The sequence below is a fragment of the Bufo gargarizans genome, chromosome 1 (assembly GCF_014858855.1).
Source record: "Bufo gargarizans isolate SCDJY-AF-19 chromosome 1, ASM1485885v1, whole genome shotgun sequence".
NCBI lineage: Eukaryota > Metazoa > Chordata > Amphibia > Anura > Bufonidae > Bufo > Bufo gargarizans.
In genome coordinates, this window is record NC_058080.1 from 285,239,056 (window position 1) to 285,260,057 (window position 21,002).

General features: G+C 40.2%; 1 protein-coding gene across 5 annotated transcripts in view; it reads left to right on the plus strand.

Annotated features, from left to right (window-relative positions):
* SHROOM3 (shroom family member 3) overlaps positions 1-21,002 on the plus strand; it is a 433,756-nt gene that overhangs the window by 373,844 nt on the left and 38,910 nt on the right. For 4 of the 5 annotated variants that reach the window (XM_044304349.1, XM_044304356.1, XM_044304381.1 and 1 more), the window contains 3 exons: positions 847-966; positions 5,266-5,397; positions 13,217-16,307. In XM_044304349.1, the coding sequence (XP_044160284.1) occupies positions 847-966; positions 5,266-5,397; positions 13,217-16,307 (3,343 nt within the window). Of the gene's footprint in view, positions 1-846; positions 967-5,265; positions 5,398-7,917; positions 8,078-13,216; positions 16,308-21,002 lie in introns of those variants that run through there. The other variant, XM_044304373.1, reaches the window with a different exon arrangement.

Sequence of the window (21,002 nt, forward strand, 5' to 3'; positions counted from 1 at the left end):
GAAGTGAATTCACAAAAATCTTATATAGTGCAGTATAGTAGTTTCAATATGTCCAGGCTATTATTTTGGGATATACGTCAATAAATTTTCCCTGCGTAGACAGCAGGTATGCGCCACAGGAGTGGCGTGAGCACACCTTTACTTTTCAATTTAAGTAATAAGCTAAAAAATACAAACTGTAATCAATTGCATTCTAATTTTAAACTGAAAAATGTTGTTCTTCTACACATTAAAAGTGAGTTTGTCTTTTAGACACCTGCATGAGATTGAAATGACTTATCGCTAACATGTATGGAATGCAAATTATTTCAAATATTCAAGTTTAACCCATAGCTTGCTTTGTAATATACTTCTAGCCCTACTATGGCAAGCAGAAGGGTGACTACTTAGCTACCGTATTTGGGAAGCCTGCATGCTTTAATAAGTGGTCCAGCTGAGATTTTATTGAGGTCAAGACATAAAATCAGTATTTCCAGTATCTCACTTTTGAGTAACATCTTCCAAAATAAAAAAATACATGTGTCTTTCTTATGACAATAGAACACATTTCATTGATTTTATTTGTTAATTTTCGGAGAGATTGTGCTCATGCGTGACCTCCGCTCTATTCACTTCTATGGGACAGCATTAGATAGTCGAGCACTGTCCTCAGAAATCTCATGGTTCTAAATGCAATGGTGGTGACACATGCATACTACTGCTCCATTCACACAGGGGGCTCGGGGATCCTCATTCTTGTCATAGGTAATAAATTATGTTTATATGAAAATCAATGGAATGAATGACTGATTACATTTATAAATAAAAATTGCCTGGTCTCAATGATAATCCCTTTGTTTATTTTAGAGTTGTATTCATTGAAAAAGCTGAATGCTCTGACACTTGCTTGGAAACCACAATAGAAAAACCATCCATCAGCTTTGGAGTATGCCCAGGAGATGGACTTAAACTGAGGCTCCAAAACAGGTGAGGGTGAATGTTCATTCAGGAGAGTCAATGAACAGTGGAGCATAATTACTGATCCCAATCTGATGATCTGCTACTGAATCATGTCTACAGATCAAGAGACTCTTCACCAGCTACCTTGTACTTTAAGAGGTTGCATGAGATTAGAAAAATATGGCTTCTTTCCTCCTGAAACCAAGCTAAAGTGTTCCATTGGGGATGCCCTGTATGAGATCCATATTTGCCAACAGGGCATATGCCCAGGGTAACTCTGGTTAAACAGCCCCTTTAAACATGCGTTGAGTTGACTGGTTGTACACTATGGCTGTATCTATGGCTTTTGGCTTCAAACTATTGTATTGCAGAGCTTTTCTAGGATGTTTAATTATCTTGGACAACCCTTTTAACAAAACAGGCTTGGTCTAATCAAGGTGACATATTCATACCTTAAAGGGGTTGTCCAGGTTCAGAGCTGAACCCGGACATAACCCCTTCTTCACTCATTCAGCATAAATGAGTGGTGCTGCATGCTGGCTTCTGGTCCTTGACTTTTTTCTTCAGTCTGGTTATGAACTTGGTCTTGTGCACTGCTGCAAACAATAACTGGCTTCAGCAGTGATGTATCCCCAGTGGACACATCATCGCTGAATCCTGTCATTGGTTGCAGCATAACATGAGACCATGACCATACCCGGCTGGAAGAAGCCAAGCTGAGGAATGACATGGAGTCACGGAAGCCAACGTACAGAACCGTAGCAGCAGGGAGCATGTAAGTGTGATTCTTTCAGCAGGCTAGAAGCCTTCAGTTAATTGTTGATTATTTCCTGGAAAACCTGGAAATAAAGGTGTTCATAAAGATGTCCATACACCTTCACTAGTTGTCGATTCACCATATGTTATCGGTCTAACTCCCCCATACACATACACACAAGGCTCGGCTGAGCATGCACATTTTTCCAGTGGTGATAGAGGGTAACGCCGATTACAGACACCTCAGGGGGTGGCTTACCTCACTGGACATAAAAATTCAAAGATTCTGAACCTTCCCCCCCCCCCCCCCCCGACATATGATGAGTCAGGTCCTCCCGATGCATAGTGGACAGTCGGCCAGTCTTGCTGAAAATGGCACACAAGCCTAATGTATATGTGGTTCTTAAGATGCCGTTTAGCTAAACTTTTTTTTCCTCAATGAGGTCACAAGGAATTTTAGGCTATGTGGTAGGGGAAGATATTGGCAAAGATAGTCTGCCATAGGATATGTTCTGTGAAGGAGTGGGCATGCTTCTGTACATGGAAGCGAGTTCTTCAGGAACAATGCCTGGTCAGTAGCACAGATGAACACTATTTAAATGTGTGCTTTAAGTTTTACAAACTAGTCACAGAAAAGCATTTCTGCAAACATAGACACCAGTTGAGCGGGACTTATTAATACATGGCTTTGGGATGCTTATCCTGCCATCAGTAAAGCATACAAAGACCCTCTTACCAAGTGCTGATTTTCCCCACTGTTCTGGGAGATCTTAACTCTTCTTTTCAGCGCTTTACATGCATAAGCTTAGATGTGAGCAGGGTACGGCTATTAGAACGAACCATGGCACTGCTGCCCAAAAATTCCTTCACATTGGAAGGAATGTCTTTGTGCGTTCTCAATGTATACACCACTTGCGTTTTGGCTAATCTGCTTCTATTTCAATACCGCAACCCAAGTTGTATTAACCTCTAGTGTGCAGCTAAAATAACCTGGAGTTGTGGGCCCTGGAAAGGAGAGATTAGTAACAACCAAAAGGTTTAGGGTCCTTAAACACATGAATTTGTCTCTGTCATTTTAACTAGTAAGAAAAACAAACCACAAGAATAAGCACTTGCATTTTTTTAGCCACCTGCGGTTTATGTGGCATTTTTCTCTGGCATTTTTGCACACAGTGGAGAAGAAAATTGGCTTAGTTACCCACAGTAACCAATCACATTCCACCTTTCATTTTTCTGAGCTCCTTTGGAAAATGATAGACTCGATCTGATTGGTTGTGATGGGCAACTAAGCCAGTTTTCCTTTGCACCAGTTTTGCTAAATCTGCCCCAGTGTCTCTTACCACTAGCGTTTTCTTCAAGGCATTTTCCCCTGTGGAGAAGGTGATGTTAAAATGCCTTTAAAAAAAACACCAAAAGCATGTTGCGCTTTTTTTAAAAGAAGTCAAAGACCAAAAAACGCCAACTAATGAACAAAAACACCAGTAGCAAAAAACAAAACAAAAAAAACGCTTGTGTGTAGTTTGTTTCATATTTCCCGTAGACCTCAGCTAACATCTGGAGCTGGTGTTTTTAACCAAAAACCCAGTGCAAAAATGCAAAAAAGAAAATGCTAAAGTGCAGTAAATGCAGAAAAAATATGTGAAAGCAGCCCTAAAGGTTGAGCTAGAGTTTAATTCAAATTTTTGTCAAACATGTTTATTTTTGAATTTTTGGTCCTTTTTTAATTTTCCATGCTCCTGTATGTATTAAAAAAATATTCTAAAATCATGCAATTTTCACATCAGTCCTATAATATATCAAGACTTCCTTCTCTTTTAGAGCAGGCACATGGGCAGAGATATCACCTATTGTGAATAGCGGATCCTGTGTTATCTATACACAGAGGTGATATCTGTCATTGTAATCCTGCCTGTGATGATAATACAGTACAGTGTCCAGTACACATTCTTCACAACTAGAGATGGCGAAGTTTTGGAAAATTCAATTTTGCTGCTTCGCCGAATAAAAAAAATAAAAAATCTTTGTGACGAATTACTTCATTATGAAGTGCATTTTTTTGTAAGTAGCGAGTGCAATGACAGGGAGCTGCGATTGTGCCGCTCCCCATCATTTTACCCCTCAGATGCTACGTTTATACATGATGAGAGTAAAAATAGTGTAAAATTACCAGGAAAATAAATTAACTCACACTTACCGCCTCCATTTGCTCACGACGGGCCGGCCACTGCCATCTGGCTTGAAGATCTGGCGTGGAATCCTGATCGGCCCAAGATGACATTGTCATACCGGCCAACGTGGTGAAGTCATACATCACCACGCACGGGATTTGCGCTAAGATCGTCAATCAAGATGGTGGCAGCCGGCCCGTCGCAAGCAAATGGAGGAGGTAAGTATGATTTTATTTTATTTTATTTTTTTTGCACTATTTCAGGTTAAATCGATTCTCTACCACAAAGCATGAGGAAATTTGGCTTTGCGGCAAATCGAATTCCACTTCTTTGGATTGTATTCACTCAACTCTATTCACAAAAGAAAGCTTTTAGTAAAATACACTACATTATGTTTAGTAAGGCCTGAAAGTGGTGACGTAAGAAACAGATACTAAAGAGAATCTCTGCATCATGCATGAACCTCCTCCACCCCTGCATTAGGCATTAGTGTTAAAGGTTTGCCCAGAGTGTTTCTTTAAATGTGTTTCAGAGTATTTTCAGAACACTGCTGTAAAGTTGATGTTTTATGGGTATAAATTCTGGTTGTGTTATATGAGCAGTGGATATTGCTGGGGTCATAATATGTGCATCACCACTTATTTTTAAACCCTGTAAAGTGTTTTTTTTTAAAAGCCAGGTAGAGCAAGAGAGTATAAGCAAGAACCAGATCTTAACTTCAGCTGGTGATTCTGATAAATTACATGCAATGCCCACTACTGAGGGCACAGAAACTGTGCCCACACTATCCTTGAGGTGCAATAATAGGTTGGGGTGCTGGATGCACCAACTCCCTAATTTGCATTATTACAGCACAGTGCGGCAAGGGGTCAGACATATGTTGTTTTTTTATCCCTTAAGGACCAGGCAATTTTCATTTTTGTGCTTTAATTTCTTTCCTCCCCGCCTTCCAAGAGCCATTCTGAGACTAACAGCAATGATTGGATGGTGTCAGACTGTGCAGGGGAATACCCCCAGCTGGAAACACCCACTAGGACTTTCACTGCAAACTGCTAGTGATTCATTCATAACTTCTAGCAGGAATAATAAAGAAATGGCAGAACATAGAGTCATAATAGTAGATGTTCCAGAATTGCTGTTATATGGGGAATGCATGAAGATATTACATTAGGCAAGTAGTTCTCTTTAAGTACCATGAGTGCAAAACAAAAAGTGACAATGTCTGTAGCAACCAGCCAGGTTCCTAGTTTTAATTTCTTGCTGGCACGTTTTGTCAGTATGGTTAACACATGTTTTTGTGGCATTATTTTACAGGAATTATCAAATGAAGACGCATACATTTACCAAATTAGAATTGAGCAGTATTTTAATTTGCTTCATTTATTTTTTAATGTTCCCATAGGCAAAGCGTATCTATTCCTCGTCCCCATTCCTGGCACTCATCCAAGTTACTGGAGAACCAACCGAATCCCAGCATGATGCAAATATCCCAGGGGACGATAGGATCTCCATGGCACCAGGCTTACCATTCAAGGTGAGACAATGTGATCAAGATAGTGTATGTCATTTTATATTTCATTGCACTAATATTATTTAAAAAATTGGAACTTTTGTTTATTAAATCAGTTGTTTTTTAAATATATATTGGCGGACGGCAAAGTAAATAATTTCACTTATAAACGTCCATGGTAGGCATATTGTAGGCCATTCACTGCCATTGTTGTTAAGTTTTTTCCTTAAAAGGGGTCTAACACTTCCAAAAATCAGTTTCAAAGCCATGTAGGGTAGGTCTCCAGAAGCATAGCCATACTTTTCTTGTGAAATACAGTCTTCGGATCTTGCTTTTTTTTATTCTCATGCAATGTTTCCAATGCACCTTGGGTGGGATACCTAAGTTTGATGCACCTTTGCTCTGCCATAACACTATCCAACTATGCATTTGTGAGTTTTTAACTGCAACTTTAAAAAAAATTCCCACATTTTACACTGCCCTTGCCACTTTTCCTAAAGGCAGCGTGTTAAGGTTAGGAAGGGGACATGGCCACCTACCCCAACAAATTAATCTTCATTTACGCCAGTTTTTTGGTGTAAATGATGCCAGAACTCTATGGCAGCTCTGAGCTGTTGTAGATTTCTGTTTAGGTGCAAGGAGTGCAGGAGGATGCTCCTCGTCATACATTACTAGTCACATCCTCCGGCAGCGCAGGTAGGATTGCCACCTGGCTGGTATTCCACCGTCAAGGCCAGTATTTTGTTTAGATTGCCGGCACCAGTATTTTTTTATTTTATTTTTTTTATAGCAGAAATATCAGTTTATATTTGCAATTGCAAAATAATTTTATGGCACAAAATACATTTGCAATTACTAAAAAAAAAAAAAAAAAAAATTATACTTCTGTTTATAATATATGGGAAACTAGTACTGAGGTTTGTGGCCAGAATATATCTGTTACTTATTAACACTGAACTGTATAGCTCAGCGGTTAAGATTTTTGCCTTTAATGTAGATAGTGATGAGTTTGAAACTGGGCAGAAACACTTAAAAAATAGAGGCTAAATCAAACTTCAATACGCAGTTAGATTATTTTTTTTGTTTAAAAAAGGTGCAATACCTAAAATATGATCAAATAACACCCCGTTAAGCCACACCCCCAAACAACACTCTCTTTTTAACCTGTTTAAACTTGGCCTATATTTTTTGGGGGGGAAAGGTGTCAAGGGGATATCAAAACCAGAGCAGAGGTATTGCAACTCTGCTTCATTTCAGTGCATAGGACTTCAAAAAACATGGTTTCTTAGGGCGTAGCATCCGACAAAGTAAAATAAGTGATTTTTCTTGAGGAGTGCTTGGTTTGTGCACTTTAAAACAACCATTATTGATTCTTGGAAATAGAGCACTATAATCATTATAATTATATAATTAGCAATTAGTAGTTTTCTTTACTTCATTGCAATGTGCAAAGCATGTGTGACACACAGGACAAAAAGCTATAGCTGAAAAATGCATAGTTTCTCTGCAGGATACATAGGCTGAACATGTTTACACTGAAACCCAAGTATTACTATTCATAGAAAATTAAATAATGAAAAATCTCAACTAAATAAAGGGGTAGTCTGGTATAGACTGCCCATATTAACTGTCTTATTAGGGCATGCCCAGGTACTAGGGGAGAGTACCCTGGACATAACAGGATTGTGGGGTCCCAATAGTCAGATCCCTACCAGTCAAAACATGATTATATATCTTAGTGAAAATGGGAATATTCTGTTACATTTTTTTATATAATTTTTTTTTGTAATCTTTGTAGTTCATCTTAATTATGAAATATATAAAGTTTCTCCTTTGTTTAGTTGGTTCTCAGTGCTGTAGTGAACTACTAACTGTGGAATGCTTACCACAGTGCAGTATATATAGTAAGCCATCTGGTCAAAGTAGCACAAAACCCACAAAGGGCAATTCACACAATGGAAGGCCTTACGTTTATTTTGGAAATACCGGATTCCCCAAAAGTGTAATTCTTCATTTCAGATTTAATTGGCAAGCCAATCGTAAATAGTGGAGATATGACCTATTATATAAAGAGTATTATGTTATATGGGACCAAATAAGGGCAGGGTTGGACCTCAAATAAAGGAAACCTAGCTATAAAGGCATGTGTTCATACATTAATTTGTTATATTATAACCCATCAAGGAACAATAGCAGACGCTGGTACAATCAAAATAGAAATTATGCAAAGATGTCCGAATGAGTGTGAGTACGAATGAGTGAGCAAGTACTACCCAGACACAGTGCAATGAATGAACCATGCCAGAGATGTTACATCATTTTCAATCCTCGAAGGGTGAGGAGTTCAGCCTGGGATTTCCAAACGTCTGTTACTGCTCATGAATTCACAGCACATGCTGTTTTGGAGGCAGCGAAAGACCTGCTTGGGATTCTAGTTGTAGTCAGAACCAAGGCATGAAAAAAAAAAATCTCAAACGAAGACCTCTCAGAAGAACCATCATCCTAGATAATGGCCGGCCATTCCGTTACTCCTACTATAGATAAATTGGCATTAGTGATGATTTTGTGATGCCTGGGCATCATCTGACCTTCTTCAGCAGATAGTTTGCTCTATTGTGAGCCCACAACAACGTGCTGTGCTCTCTGGATGTGTACAGAACAGATGAGAACTGAAATGGACAGTTTATGGTTTTCAGAACAAAGAGTAAGTGTGACAATGATGATATCTTGTGCTCCCAAATCATGTTTTATCGTAGAAGTCATGGGTGGGAAATCCAGCTTTGGAAAGCCTTTGTTAAATGCAAGGGAGGTTATGATGCACCTCATTGAGTGACTAGACCTGTGTCTCACATTGTCTCACACTATACAGTACTTGAATGATAGAACAAGTTATGTTCTGTCATATAGAAGTACTTATAGAAATAGGCTTAATTGGTGCATGGTGCAGTATTTAAAGTGCCAGGCCAGAAGTATTTTAGTTTTAACCAAAAATGAATCTTATAGAGAGCAGCAACATAACGTAAAGATTTCTATTTTTCTTCTACTAAAAAACAGCACTGTATGATTCTAAAAAGAAAAAAATGTGCCCTGCAACAAAGGGAAACATCAATATGCATCTTTTAAAGCTTTATGCCAAAGAGGGGGCATAATTGCTATCTGAAGATTTTTTTTTTCTTCAGACATGTGCAAATGTATGAAATACATACATGTAGAAATAAATCAATGCATTACAACATGTAACTTATCCATATTAAACTACTATAATAGCAGATAGATTAATAATTGTGATGAATAAAAAAATATATATATCTGAAAGTTAGAATTTGGTTCATTTCCAATATGGACAAAAATTGTCATAAAACTAGGATTCAGTAGCATCTGAACAATTTGATATATAGTTTTGTTTGAAAAGATTCAGTATAACCTGTATTTTATTCATGTACATTTTGGCTTGTTCTGGACTTCAGAAGGTGGTCCTATCAGGAACTGTGAAAAATGAAAGGTGGCATCTGATTAGTTGGGCAACTAAGTCAGTTTTCTTTTACACCAGTTTAGATAAATCTCTCACTATGGGATTACTGGAGACAGCCGAGTACAGCACCTGGCTCTGTTTGGCAGTCCCATAGGGTGGCATAGGGGATAAGTTATTGCACTCCCTTAAAGGGCATCTCTCAGCAGATTTGTACCTATGAAACTGGCTGACGTGTTGCGAGTGTGCTTGGCAGCTGAAGACATCAGTGTTGGTCCCATGTTCATATGTGCCCACGCTGCTAAGAAATATGATGTTTTAATATATGAAAATGAGCCTCTAGGTGCAACAGGGATGTTGCTGTTACACTTAGAGGCTCCGCTCTCTCTGCAACTGCTGCATCCTCTCCACCTTAACAGGCTAGTTGTGATGACTGTCTGGCCCTGTCAAAGTGAAGAGGCAGTGGCAGAGAGAACAGAGCCTCTAGGACTAATGGCAACATCCCTGTTTTTCTCAGCAATGCAGGCACATATAAACATGGGACCAACACAGATGCCTTCAGAGGCCAAGCGCACATGTAACAGGTCAGCCAGTTTCATATTCCCTACTGACAGATGCCCTTTAACTCTATGACCATGTGAAGGGAAGAAGTGGGACCAGTTCAGTGCCTCATTTCATCAGAAGCTCCATTGCAGTGATGTACAGTACTTACACTTAGATCCAGCAGCATAACTTCCATTCTCCAAGACAGGCTTTGTGATTGTCTGCCTTGATCGCATATTACCCCTTTGCTCGGTTTTCCTTCCTTTGAAGGATATCTGGCTTTCCCTGTGTTGAAGACCCATAACTGGGGCTCCGCAGTTTTTTCCATATTACTGTTTCCCAGGGAGCTTTGCACTTTGGATTGCTGTGTTGAGACTCTTAAAGGGTTTCTACCACTTCGGTGTCACATATTTAGCTGTCAGACACTAGCGATCCGCTAGTGTCTGCTCTGCCCAACCATCCTAATATAATTGCTTTTGGGGCAGCCGTTTTGCTAAAAAAAGAACTTTTATTAATATGCTAATGAGCCTCTAGGTGCTATGGGGGCGTCATTAGCACCTAGAGGCTCCGTCTACCTTCAGAAACTGCCGCCGCCCAGCGCGTCCCTCCAGCCCGCCCATCTCCTCCTGAATGCGATCCTCCTTGTGAGCGCCTGTATTCGGCGCATGCGCAGTGAATGTCTGACGGCTTCCCTGCTCAGACATCTCCACTGCGCCTGTTCCTCGGAGCACTATGGCGTCATCGCGCAGGCGCAGTGGAGATGTCTGAGCAAGGAAGCGGTCAGACATTCACTGCGCATGCGCAGAATACATACGCTCACAAGGAGGATCGCATTCAGGAGGAGATGGGCGGGCTGGAGGGACGCGCTGGGCGGCGGCAGTTTCTGAAGGTAGACGGAGCCTCTAGGTGCTAATGACGCCCCCATAGCACCTAGAGGCTCATTAGCATATTAATAAAAGTTCTTTTTTTAGCAAAACGGCTGCCCCAAAAGCAATTATATTAGGATGGTTGGGCAGAGCAGACACTAGCGGATCGCTAGTGTCTGACAGCTAAATATGTGACACCGAAGTGGTAGAAACCCTTTAAATGAGGCTTCACTGCATTTTTTGTAGTTTGTCTCCCTAAGATCATCTATTGTTTTGTTTGATGATCACATATTATGGATGTGATGTCATCACTGCAACCAGGTAAACAAAGCCCAACAGGCTGAACTGGAGGGGTGCTACTGGATCTAATAGATAAGTAATACTTATTTTGTTATTTTATTTCCTTGCCTTCCCTTTCTTCATTTTATCTTGAAACTGGACAAGAGAGAGCAGCTTTTCATTTTGACAAGGTTTTTGTGTTTTAATATTTCAGCTTAGGGTGCACAACATATTATGATTAACTTTAAAAAAAAATAATCACTTTTTTAGTTCAGCATTTATAAGAAAATTTTGTTTAATTTAGAATGATGTTAAAGGCTATGTATACCTTCAGAGGCAAACTTTTGTTATGTTTGCATTTTACTCATTTCGGGCTAAAAATATTTTTTTCAATTGGTCTTTATCTGTCACAAAGGGTTAAATAAACAACCTACAAAAACCTCAGAAACCTATCCAAAAACATCAAGAGTCCTATAAAAACAAACTGCATACACATCCAACAAAACCAATAGGTCTCAACATTTATAAAAATATATATACCTTTGTTAATATATATAAAATAATTTACATAATAAATATTTGGAAAGAAGGAGAGTAGCACGATGGAAAAAAAACATACAGAAAACTAGCAAGGGGCAATGTTACGTAGAGATCTTGTCACGGGGCGCTTCTGTCCTCGGTCCCCCCAGCAACCAGATGAAGCCTGAGCACCGAGCTGGGCACTTGGTGCTCAGCCTTTTGCAGCAAGGGCGAGTCATGTGACACTGGCCCCATCAGATGACCCCTGTTACTCAGTATTTAAACAGGCAGCCTGCTAGCCACAGGTTGCCTGTTATTTAGGTTCCTGCTGTGAATTTGCTTTACCTGGCGTACTTACCTTCTGCTATTTTCTGATGATCCTCTGCCTGCTCCTTGTGTACTTAGCTGCTCTCCTGGAATTCTGACCCCGGCTTCCTCCTGACGATCCTCTGCTGACTCCTTTGGTACTTCTCGACTGTCCTAGTATTTATGACCCCGGCTTCTCCTGACTATTCTCTGCTTGCTCCATTTGTACTTCGTTGCTCTCCTGGTATTGGCTCGGTCCGTTCACGTTCTGTTGTATGTCTGGTCTGTCCTCCCAGCACTTATTCCAAACTAAGGGTTGCTGTCCAGTTGTCCCCTGTCATTAGGACTTGTGAGGCAAGTAGGCAGGGCCAGGCGTGAGGGTCGAGCGCAGTGGTCACTTTCCTCCCCCATGTGTGTGTGTGTGTGTACGCGACCGTTACAGATCTTTTATTAATTTTCATTGGGCATACTATAGGTATCTCCAAGTATGTCACAAAATCATACAATCTATAGCCAAAATCAAACAATAGCTTTAAAAGTGACAATATTACCAAGCCATTTATATAGGGGGGGGGGGGGCACAGGGAAAGTCTCTATAAGATGCTTATATGATCAATAATATACTCATTATATTCATAAAGGTATACAAAGTGAATCAAATAAATAAACATAAGAGCAAACATATATTGTAAACATCACATCCATACCCTGTGACATGACTTGGTATAAATCCGGAACACGGCCCCAAGCACTAACACATCGACGTGCGTTTCACCCTGAAGGCTTCGTCAGGAGGACAAAGGGTTAATGTTTGTCTAGCTGTGTGAATCTACTTATCTCTAATTTGCTAAGAGGTCATAAACACTTTTTTAAGCCATATTATTATCAGTAAGAAGAGAACTGAGTCATAATGAGTGTTTATAATGTCATAGAGCAGAGATAAGGAGCCCGTCAGAAGCTGGCTGACGGAGCAGAGAGAAAATGCAGATCTCTCTATTAGAGCATCTCAGCCCTGTACAGAAAAAGGGTTCCATATCTGTAATTAAGACGCATTAAAAAAATTACTTTTAGCAAAAAATTAGTACAATGCAATAATAAAAAAAAAGGCCCCCAAAGGTGTACATAGCCTTTAAAGTATTCATTTTGTGTGATATAGAGGCAGTTTTCCTTTTGGATGTATTTTACATTGGGACATTAGGTCCAGATAAGTTGGAGCAAAAAGTTGAAATCATTTTATTTATTTATTATATAATGTTTTGTCTTTCTAAAAAAATCTTTCAGCTCACTTGTAAAGGTTATCCCTTTACTTTTTGAACCCTGCATGGCATTTTAACAGTCATCTCTAAACGCCTGAGTGTTTTTTCTTCTTGCCTTTTCGCTTGGTCTGTTTAGGTTTCTCATAGCAAACAAATGTCTCTAATGCTTCTAGTTTCCAGGAAGATTGCCAGCGAGAACATCAATTCCATAAAAAGAGAAGAAGTAAAACACATACAGTGTATTCTTTACTTGAAGTCGTACATGTTCGCACTGTCCTGTTCTAGTTCTATAAAGTTTGTGACAGGTTTGAGTTTCTATCAATAAACGGGTTGTATATGAAATGTGAAAGGTTCAGACTATGCCTATGTGTATCTGTGTAATCCGGACAGCACTGCGTGATTAGAAGAATAAGCACAGCAGCCACAAGCAATTACTTATAATATGCAGGAATGACAGCTGGCAGTGAACAGAGCAAGGGCCAAATATGGTTTCTCTTCCGTTCCTCCCATAACCTAAACATTTCATCTGCAAAGTTTATTTATAAGCTCATTCGAATGTTTCTTGCAAACAGTAAGATTTTACCCTGTGTTCTTTTTTCCTTCAGTTCATCTGCAAGTGATCTCTCCAGCTACGAACATGGATATTTAAGACGAAGCCCTGACCAGTACAGCTCAAGGGGTAGCATGGAAAGCCTGGAGCACACATCAACTGCATACCATCCTTGTCATCTCTCTCCAGCAAAGTCTACAAACTCCATAGATCAACTTAATCATCTGCACAACAAAAGAGACTCTGCCTACAGCTCGTTTTCCACTAACTCCAGTATTCCTGAATACCAGCCCATTACGTTCTGCAAGGATAGATCCTATTCTATGGAAAGTATGCTTTCACGAGGAAACCTGCAGGATGGAATAAAGCATGCAGACATAAGGTATATCAAGACAGTTTATGATTCTCAACGTGGAGTGTCAGAAGAGTATGAGGTCAACTCATCACTCGTAAAACATCGAGCTAGATTTTCAGGTGGATGCTCGAGGAACAGTGTCGGTCCTGTTAGTAGATTAGATCACAACAGATTTATGTCTGAGAGTGATATAACTGAAAAGGGTCCTCCTATGCCACCTACTCGGAGTGACAGTTATGCAGTAACAAAGCATCATGAAAGGCCAAGTTCTTGGTCCAGCATGGACCAACAGAAATCTTTTCGAACACATTCCAAAGGACCAGGATCGCCTATGGCATGCAGCACAAGTCTACAGCAGAAATCAATGTATGGGGAAGGACAGTTGCATACTGTGATGGAAAAGAGCCCAGAATGTAGCCCTCTAATGAAACCTAAGCAAATTTATTCACAGATTCCACAGCCAGGACAACCCATGCTTCCTGCAGGAATATATCCTGTTCCATCTCCAGAACCACATTTTGCACATGCTCCACAGCCACTTAAGAATAATAATGCAATACTTTACCCAGCACTGGCCAAAGAAGGGGCATCATCTGGAGGTAAATGTGTTTCTTATTTCCATTCTGAAAGCAATGTAAAAAGTAGTCCAAATGTCTCCCACAGTTCTACTTTGTCATCAGACCAGTCCAATAGAGCTGATAAAAAAGTAGAAGATGAGCATACAGATTTTGCTCAATACAAACTCCACTTCTCAGTTAATTCTAAGCATCAAACTGGTTCTTCACAAAGCAATAAAAATAAAATGTCATCTTCCAGATTAAATCAGTCATCCAGTAAAAATGACCACCACCTAAAAACTGATTGTAGAAAAAACGCAAAGGAACTTAGTAATATTGAAAAAAAGAGACATTCTGGGCCTGGATTTCAGTACGAGTGGAGCAACAGCCAAAATCAGGCACAGATGTTCTTTGGTGCTACAAGTTGGGATTGGGAACCATGCAGAACTAATAACAGCACTGATGTAAATAAAGATAATGACTGTGGGCACTTATACAGTACTGGATCTTCAATTAATAATACACCGGTTGAAAGACAGTCTCCACTTATATCCAGCTATAAAAGCAAATTAGACAGCGCAACTTTTACAAAGCATGTTGAAGGTATTGACAGCTCAAAGATTTCTTATATCAGCTTCCAGCAACCTGATGAGCCTTCACCAGCTTCTCAAAATAATTCTGTTGACTATACCAGAAGGAGATTACATTCAGGTAGCAATCAAAGTGTCAGTAACCCAATATATGGAAAGACAGATGCTAAACAACGAACTTCAGTTCTAGAAAAAATCAGCAAAATTGAACAACGAGAACATGAAAGTCAAAAATCCCTTGCTTCATCTGCTCAATGCCCAAGAGGAACAAGCAACAGAGCATCTGTAAACAGCATTGATGACATAAGGAATATATTTAATTCACAGGATCATATTCTAGGAGTAGAATCCCAAAGACCTTCAAGTTCTCAACCTAATGATAAGATTACTGGAACACAGCTGTTAAAAAGAACTGAAAGTGTAAAATTAGGAGATGCTCAGAAAAAAACTCAAGAGAGTAAAGCAGACAAAATGCAGGAGACCAATAATGAGCAGTGTGTTTTGCAAACTTTGCCAGACAGTGATAAAAGAACAGTTGATTCTCAAACAATGCCAAATAAAGAAGACCATTGGCAGAGTACTTCACAGGACACTCTTGGTTTTAACAGAGCTTACAGGAACAATATCAAAGATGTACAGTCCAAAGTCCTAGAAGCAACATCTTACAGGAGAAAAGATTTAGAAATTAGTCCACCACAATACAAGAAGCAAGAGAGAAGTGTGCAGAGACCTAAATCAGCTATTGTATATAGTAGGTCTCCTGTGTCTCCGCATGCACCAAAAGAAAGACACAATATTACACCCTCTGACAACTTTGTGAAGAATCAAGATTCTCAAAGTCAAGAAGGTACAGGTGTATCACATCAAGTGACTCGAATTGGTGCAAGAAGGCGTTTGACAACTGAGCAGAAAAAACGTTCCTATTCAGAGCCAGAAAAGATGAATGAGGTTGGGGCGTCCGACAATGACTTATCATCCACAAGCATTCAAAAAAGGGGGCAAAACATCAGTTTCTTGGAACAATCAGTGGCAGACAGACGTAGAATGTTTGAGAGGGATGGTAAAACCTGTTCCACTGTTAACTTGTCTAGACCAGAGCTTAAGCAACTTCAGCAAAATGCCCTTGCAGACTATATAGAGCGTAAAACTGGTCGGAGGCCTTCATCCCAGGAACCTGGATTTTTAAAGGAAAGGTCCCAAAGTACCTACTTTTCAGGGAGTTTAATCGATAATCAGAGCATCTCCTCTACATCTAGCATGAATTCCCTTCAGGACCATAACATATTTCGCAGTAGGGATTCAAGGGATAACCTTTTGCAAACAGGGCGCATATCCTCAACTCTGCCCACTGGTCTGACAGGATTGTTTGACTTAGTAAGCTTGGAGAAGAAGAGCGATTATCCAGAGACTAGAGGTCGTACCAATTCTTTTGTCCAGCAACGACTTCGGCTTGAAAGTAGATCCAAAAATGAGCTGAAAGGCATCCCAACAAACCTTCCTAGAGAAGTGACATCTTCAAAACCAACAGAATTTTTAAAGCTTTCAAGACAGCAAACAGCTGAAGATCTGGTTGAAAATTTGCCTCAGCCTGCTTCTCTACATGTGAGATCAAGATCCTCTCCTGCTGGTGAAAAAAGAAGCCAGGTAAGTGAGGCTCATGCACTCTATATGATTTATAAGCTGCTTTATTGAGTGAGTTTTAGTGCATATATGCTGTGTGTGTATATATATAATATATATATATATATATCTGTAACTATATATAGTATATATATATATGTGTGTGTGTGTGTGTGTAAAATTTGCACCTCTCACAATTAGCACCATATTATCATATTGTATTTTGTACTGTCTTATCTCCCTTGCAAATCAGTGCCATTCTGTATTTCTATGTCATGAATTAGGAAAGTTATTTTTCCCTTACTCCTACTTCTGTTCTGATTTATACATAGAGATGCTTCTCCTATCTTGTGAAGGCCCTTTGTCTGGAATTTTAGATTTTTTATTTACTATTCCCTATATAAGGTAGAACAGGTACATTCAATACGTAGATTCTTCTATACGAAGTGACAAAAATGTATTATTAGTATAGTAGGTCAGTGTTCAAAGTATATAAGGTTGTATCAGGCAAAATGATTTCTGGATTTGTGTCTCAGTAACTTGCATGGTACAGTTCTGCCTATTGTAGCTTCACTCATTGTCGATGAAGGCTCTGACTGACTCTTTGACCCAAGCAGAGAGACAAGCTCCCCTTCACTTTGTGCTGTTGTCTCTCTGGAGATTCCATATCTGAATAGATGGCATTCTGGAGGAAAGAATTCATCACGTAAAAGTCTCTTTTACTAGCGCTGCCCATCCTCAATATACAGGTCTCTCTTTATTCAATAAGGGCCTAGTACTCATTTATATTCCATGCACTTGGTTTCACATAGGAATGCTATCATTATAACATCACTGCAGTGCATTCACTATTCAGAAATCAACCCACTTAACATTGAAAATCCATATTTTTTCAGTGGAATGTTTTTGATAGTATTTGTTATTGTCTTTTGACTTTTATATATATATATATATATATATATATATATATATGATAACTCATCTTGATGCTCATAAATGACATCTAATACAATGTAAGATCTTAACCCTGTTCCTCTGTATGTGTCCCTGTATACTGAATTCAAAAGAAGAACACTTGGTTGTTTGTGCAGCCATCCTGCATTTTTGCATCACATTAATTAATAGTGCCATACAGCGGCACTGGTATGGCCTAGAAGTAAAGGTGGCCAAAGAACAGATGCTGGACAAATGCTCATTCAGTCCACAACAATTCATGCCAGCCTCCTTTCCCTCCACAAACACATGCATGCTGATCTCAGTCAAGCATGCATGTGTCCTCAATAGTCAGAGGGGGTTAAGCCACAGCCAGACACCTTCTGATGGAGGCTTATCTCACATAACAATAAAGGATAGAGGATGTTGAACTCCAACATGCCAGATCTTTCGTTCCACCTACATCTGACATCCAGGCAGAGTATGGACAGCCCTATACATGTTAGATGGCCCGCTGAAATCAGTAGTTTTATCTGACATTCATCGAAGGCCGGGTTCATATCACTGGTAAGATTTTTCTGTTCTTCTCCGTTAGTACATAATTGACCCAAACGTATAATGGAGTCTGTTCAGTTTCTGTTCAGAATCCTGTTTTTTTACCTGACAAAAAAGTCCTCCATCCAGGACTTTTTCGTCCAATGTTTTCAACGGAATCTGCAATTGAGGCCCTGAATAGAGCATCCAACGTAGATGTGAACTCACCCTAATGTGTATGCAAGCCTTAAACCTGTTCTAATGTTCATGCAACAGGCATGTATAAAGGTACAGCGTAGAGATGTACAAATCAATTTGTCTCGTTAGCCAGACTTCACCCAGGAGGGCTGTCCCCACAGGTGGGGAAGCTCCCACCTGGCATATAATTGACAGGGCTAGACATCTTACCTAGCCCTATTAGTCACCTGCCCATGCCACAGTCGAAGCTCAAATTCAGCTACAGGAGCAGCTACTGCGCACACGTCGCTACGCCAGAAGTGTAGCTGCTTCCGAGCCAAATTTTAGCTTTTGCAATAGAACAGGCAGGAGATTCGCAGGACTGGATAGGATGCTTGGCCCTGTCAATTATAAGTAGCTGCTTCTCCACCTGTGGAGACATCCCCATATGGGTGAAGTCTGGCTAACAAGATGAATCAATTAATTGGAAGTAGAGTGGCGTAGAGAATACATGACTCTTAAACTTAAAGGGGTTATCCCATCATAATGATCACTGTTAAATCTGTTAATGATTTGACAGTGATCATTTTTGTAAATATACTTTATTAACAAATCCCCACCGATTAGGATAAAATTCATCCCCACTTACCTGATTGTTGTGACTCGGTCTCCCCTGGTTACGACCTCCGCTCTTCTCCAAAAGCCGGAAGGTCGCGCTTGCCCAGAAGACTCCTTCTTTTCTCCCGGCCGGTCCGCTCGCTGTTCTGAACGCGCACGCTGCCGCGCATGCGCGACGGTGACTTCTTCCCGGCCAGAATAGTACAGAGCTTTCAGTCCAGCGCGCGGCACGGCCGGGAGAAGACTTCAATCAAGATGAAGCCCGCCCCCAGCCAGAATCCAGGAAGTGAACTCGCGGTGGCAGCAGGTAAGTATGAAAACGCTTAGTGGGATAACCTTAGTGGGATAACCCCTTTAAGGATGCCCGATTAGGTTTTCTGGTGCAGTTTTGGTGCTAAAACCAAGTGTAGATTCCCAAAAGAAGACAAGCAGAATCTGTCAGTCATAGTTACTTTCTCAAATCCTGAAGTGTACTGACAGATTAAAGGGGATGTCTCATTGGAAAACCTCAATTTTATAATAAACCCAGGCCTGTGATCAGCTGCTTGATGTAGTTTTGCTGCAGCCAACCCCACTGATCAGCTGAGGAAAGCCATACGTTTTACTTTGTGGCCTTCACTGCAGGAAACTTAGCATTACATACTCAACCAACCATGTAATACATGAACGGGATGGTTCTCAAGAGCTGTTCTTTGCTAGTGGCTCTTAAGCAGGTCTCAAGATGTGTTCACAACATTCCACTTGTTAGAACAGGCATTTGTGCCCTTCCTACTGTACTTGCGAACAGAAACATCAACCATAGTAAGCCAATTTGAAGGTTCTGGAGAACTGTTCTTGGTGACCCAGCTTTTAGCTGTATAAAATTATAGATTATTACTTCCTGTCTTCTCTTTTCTGCCTTTATCTCAATATCCATTTTTGTACATTGTTACTTCCATAGTCATGTGCCTTCTGTGTCTTCTTGAAAAGCTTTTTAAGGGGAAGGTGATTGTACATTTAACTAGGAAGACCCACATGACAGCCCACATGCACCCTGTTTGTAAGGGATTTAAACTTACCCCCTTAAGGCTTCCAAAAAGGCCTATGGTAATATGGTAATATGATGAATAAAATATAATAATTTAACCATACAAAATAACAACTATAGGAAATATACTTTATGGGAAACTTAGTTTCCTACAGCAACCAATCAGCCAATATTACTTTACATCAGTTTTGATAAATATTCCCATTTAACTATTTTATTAATTGTAAAATAGTATTATATTATATATATAGCAAAGCACACATATGCACATGTGCATGATACCTATCAGCCTATCTAAAATAAACATCTCTAACTGTATGACAGTGCTATTGGCATGTAACGTCCTGTGTGCATGCTTTCAATGCTTTAACCACTGGCGAATACGCACATACTGTGAGCTGGAGCTTAGGAAGTATGTGGGAATGCAGCTAAACATGTGGGATTAGAATGTCCGTGTCCTTAATTGCGTCTGCTCCACGGGTTATAGACAAAAATGTCTTTTAACTAGGTCAAAGCAAAACTGAGATTCGGTTCCCAAGCCCACAGCCTTCCACTGAGGACTTGCTGACCTTTTTTGGTCTCCTTGTAGCTCACATAATAATTGTTTTCCTCCTCTTGAATGATATAATATATAACGCTTCATTTTAGGAAATATTTCAACTTTCTGCAGTTATTACAGTCTGTACTAAGTTATTTTCTCCTGTTAAAAAAAACATATTCTAATAACAAAATTATGCCATCAATTGCCCTATGTGGCGTATCCCTAGTACAGGAATCAGATGCTGTAAAACTACAACTCCCAACATGTAACATGCTCGGTCGTTCTTCTAACTCACATAGAAGTGAATGGAACATTCTGGCAGTTATAGTTTCAGAACAGCTGGAGTACCGGAGGTTGCTGATCCCTGCCCTAGTATATCAGATATTCCAAAGTGTATCAAGCTCTAGTGGTTAGTAAGGGATTCATGACCATAAGGCCGCATTCACACAACCACGGTGCTGCCGTGCCTGTGTTGCGGACTGACCGCAAAACATGGGCACTGACCGTGTGAACTCCATATCACGGTACGGACCTATTGAGATCAATGGGTCCACAATCTGCAAGATGTGGTGAAAGATAGGACACGTCCTATCTTTTGTGGTAAAGAAGTACAGACCCAGAAGCCAATGTAAGCCCTTCCTATGTCTCACTGCATCTTGTGGATCACGGACCCATTGAAGTCAATGGGGCCGCATTGCGATGTAGGGTGCACACAGCCATTACCGTGTTTTGCGGACATGTGATTTGCGGTCCACAACACAGGCACAGCCATCACACGTTCCTGTGAATGTAGCCTAACGGGGTTGTTAGGCTTTGGGACTTTTTAACAGACCCCTACAGCATGTTGCATCTGTTGACAAACTCATACTCACCTGCTACCCAGCACTCT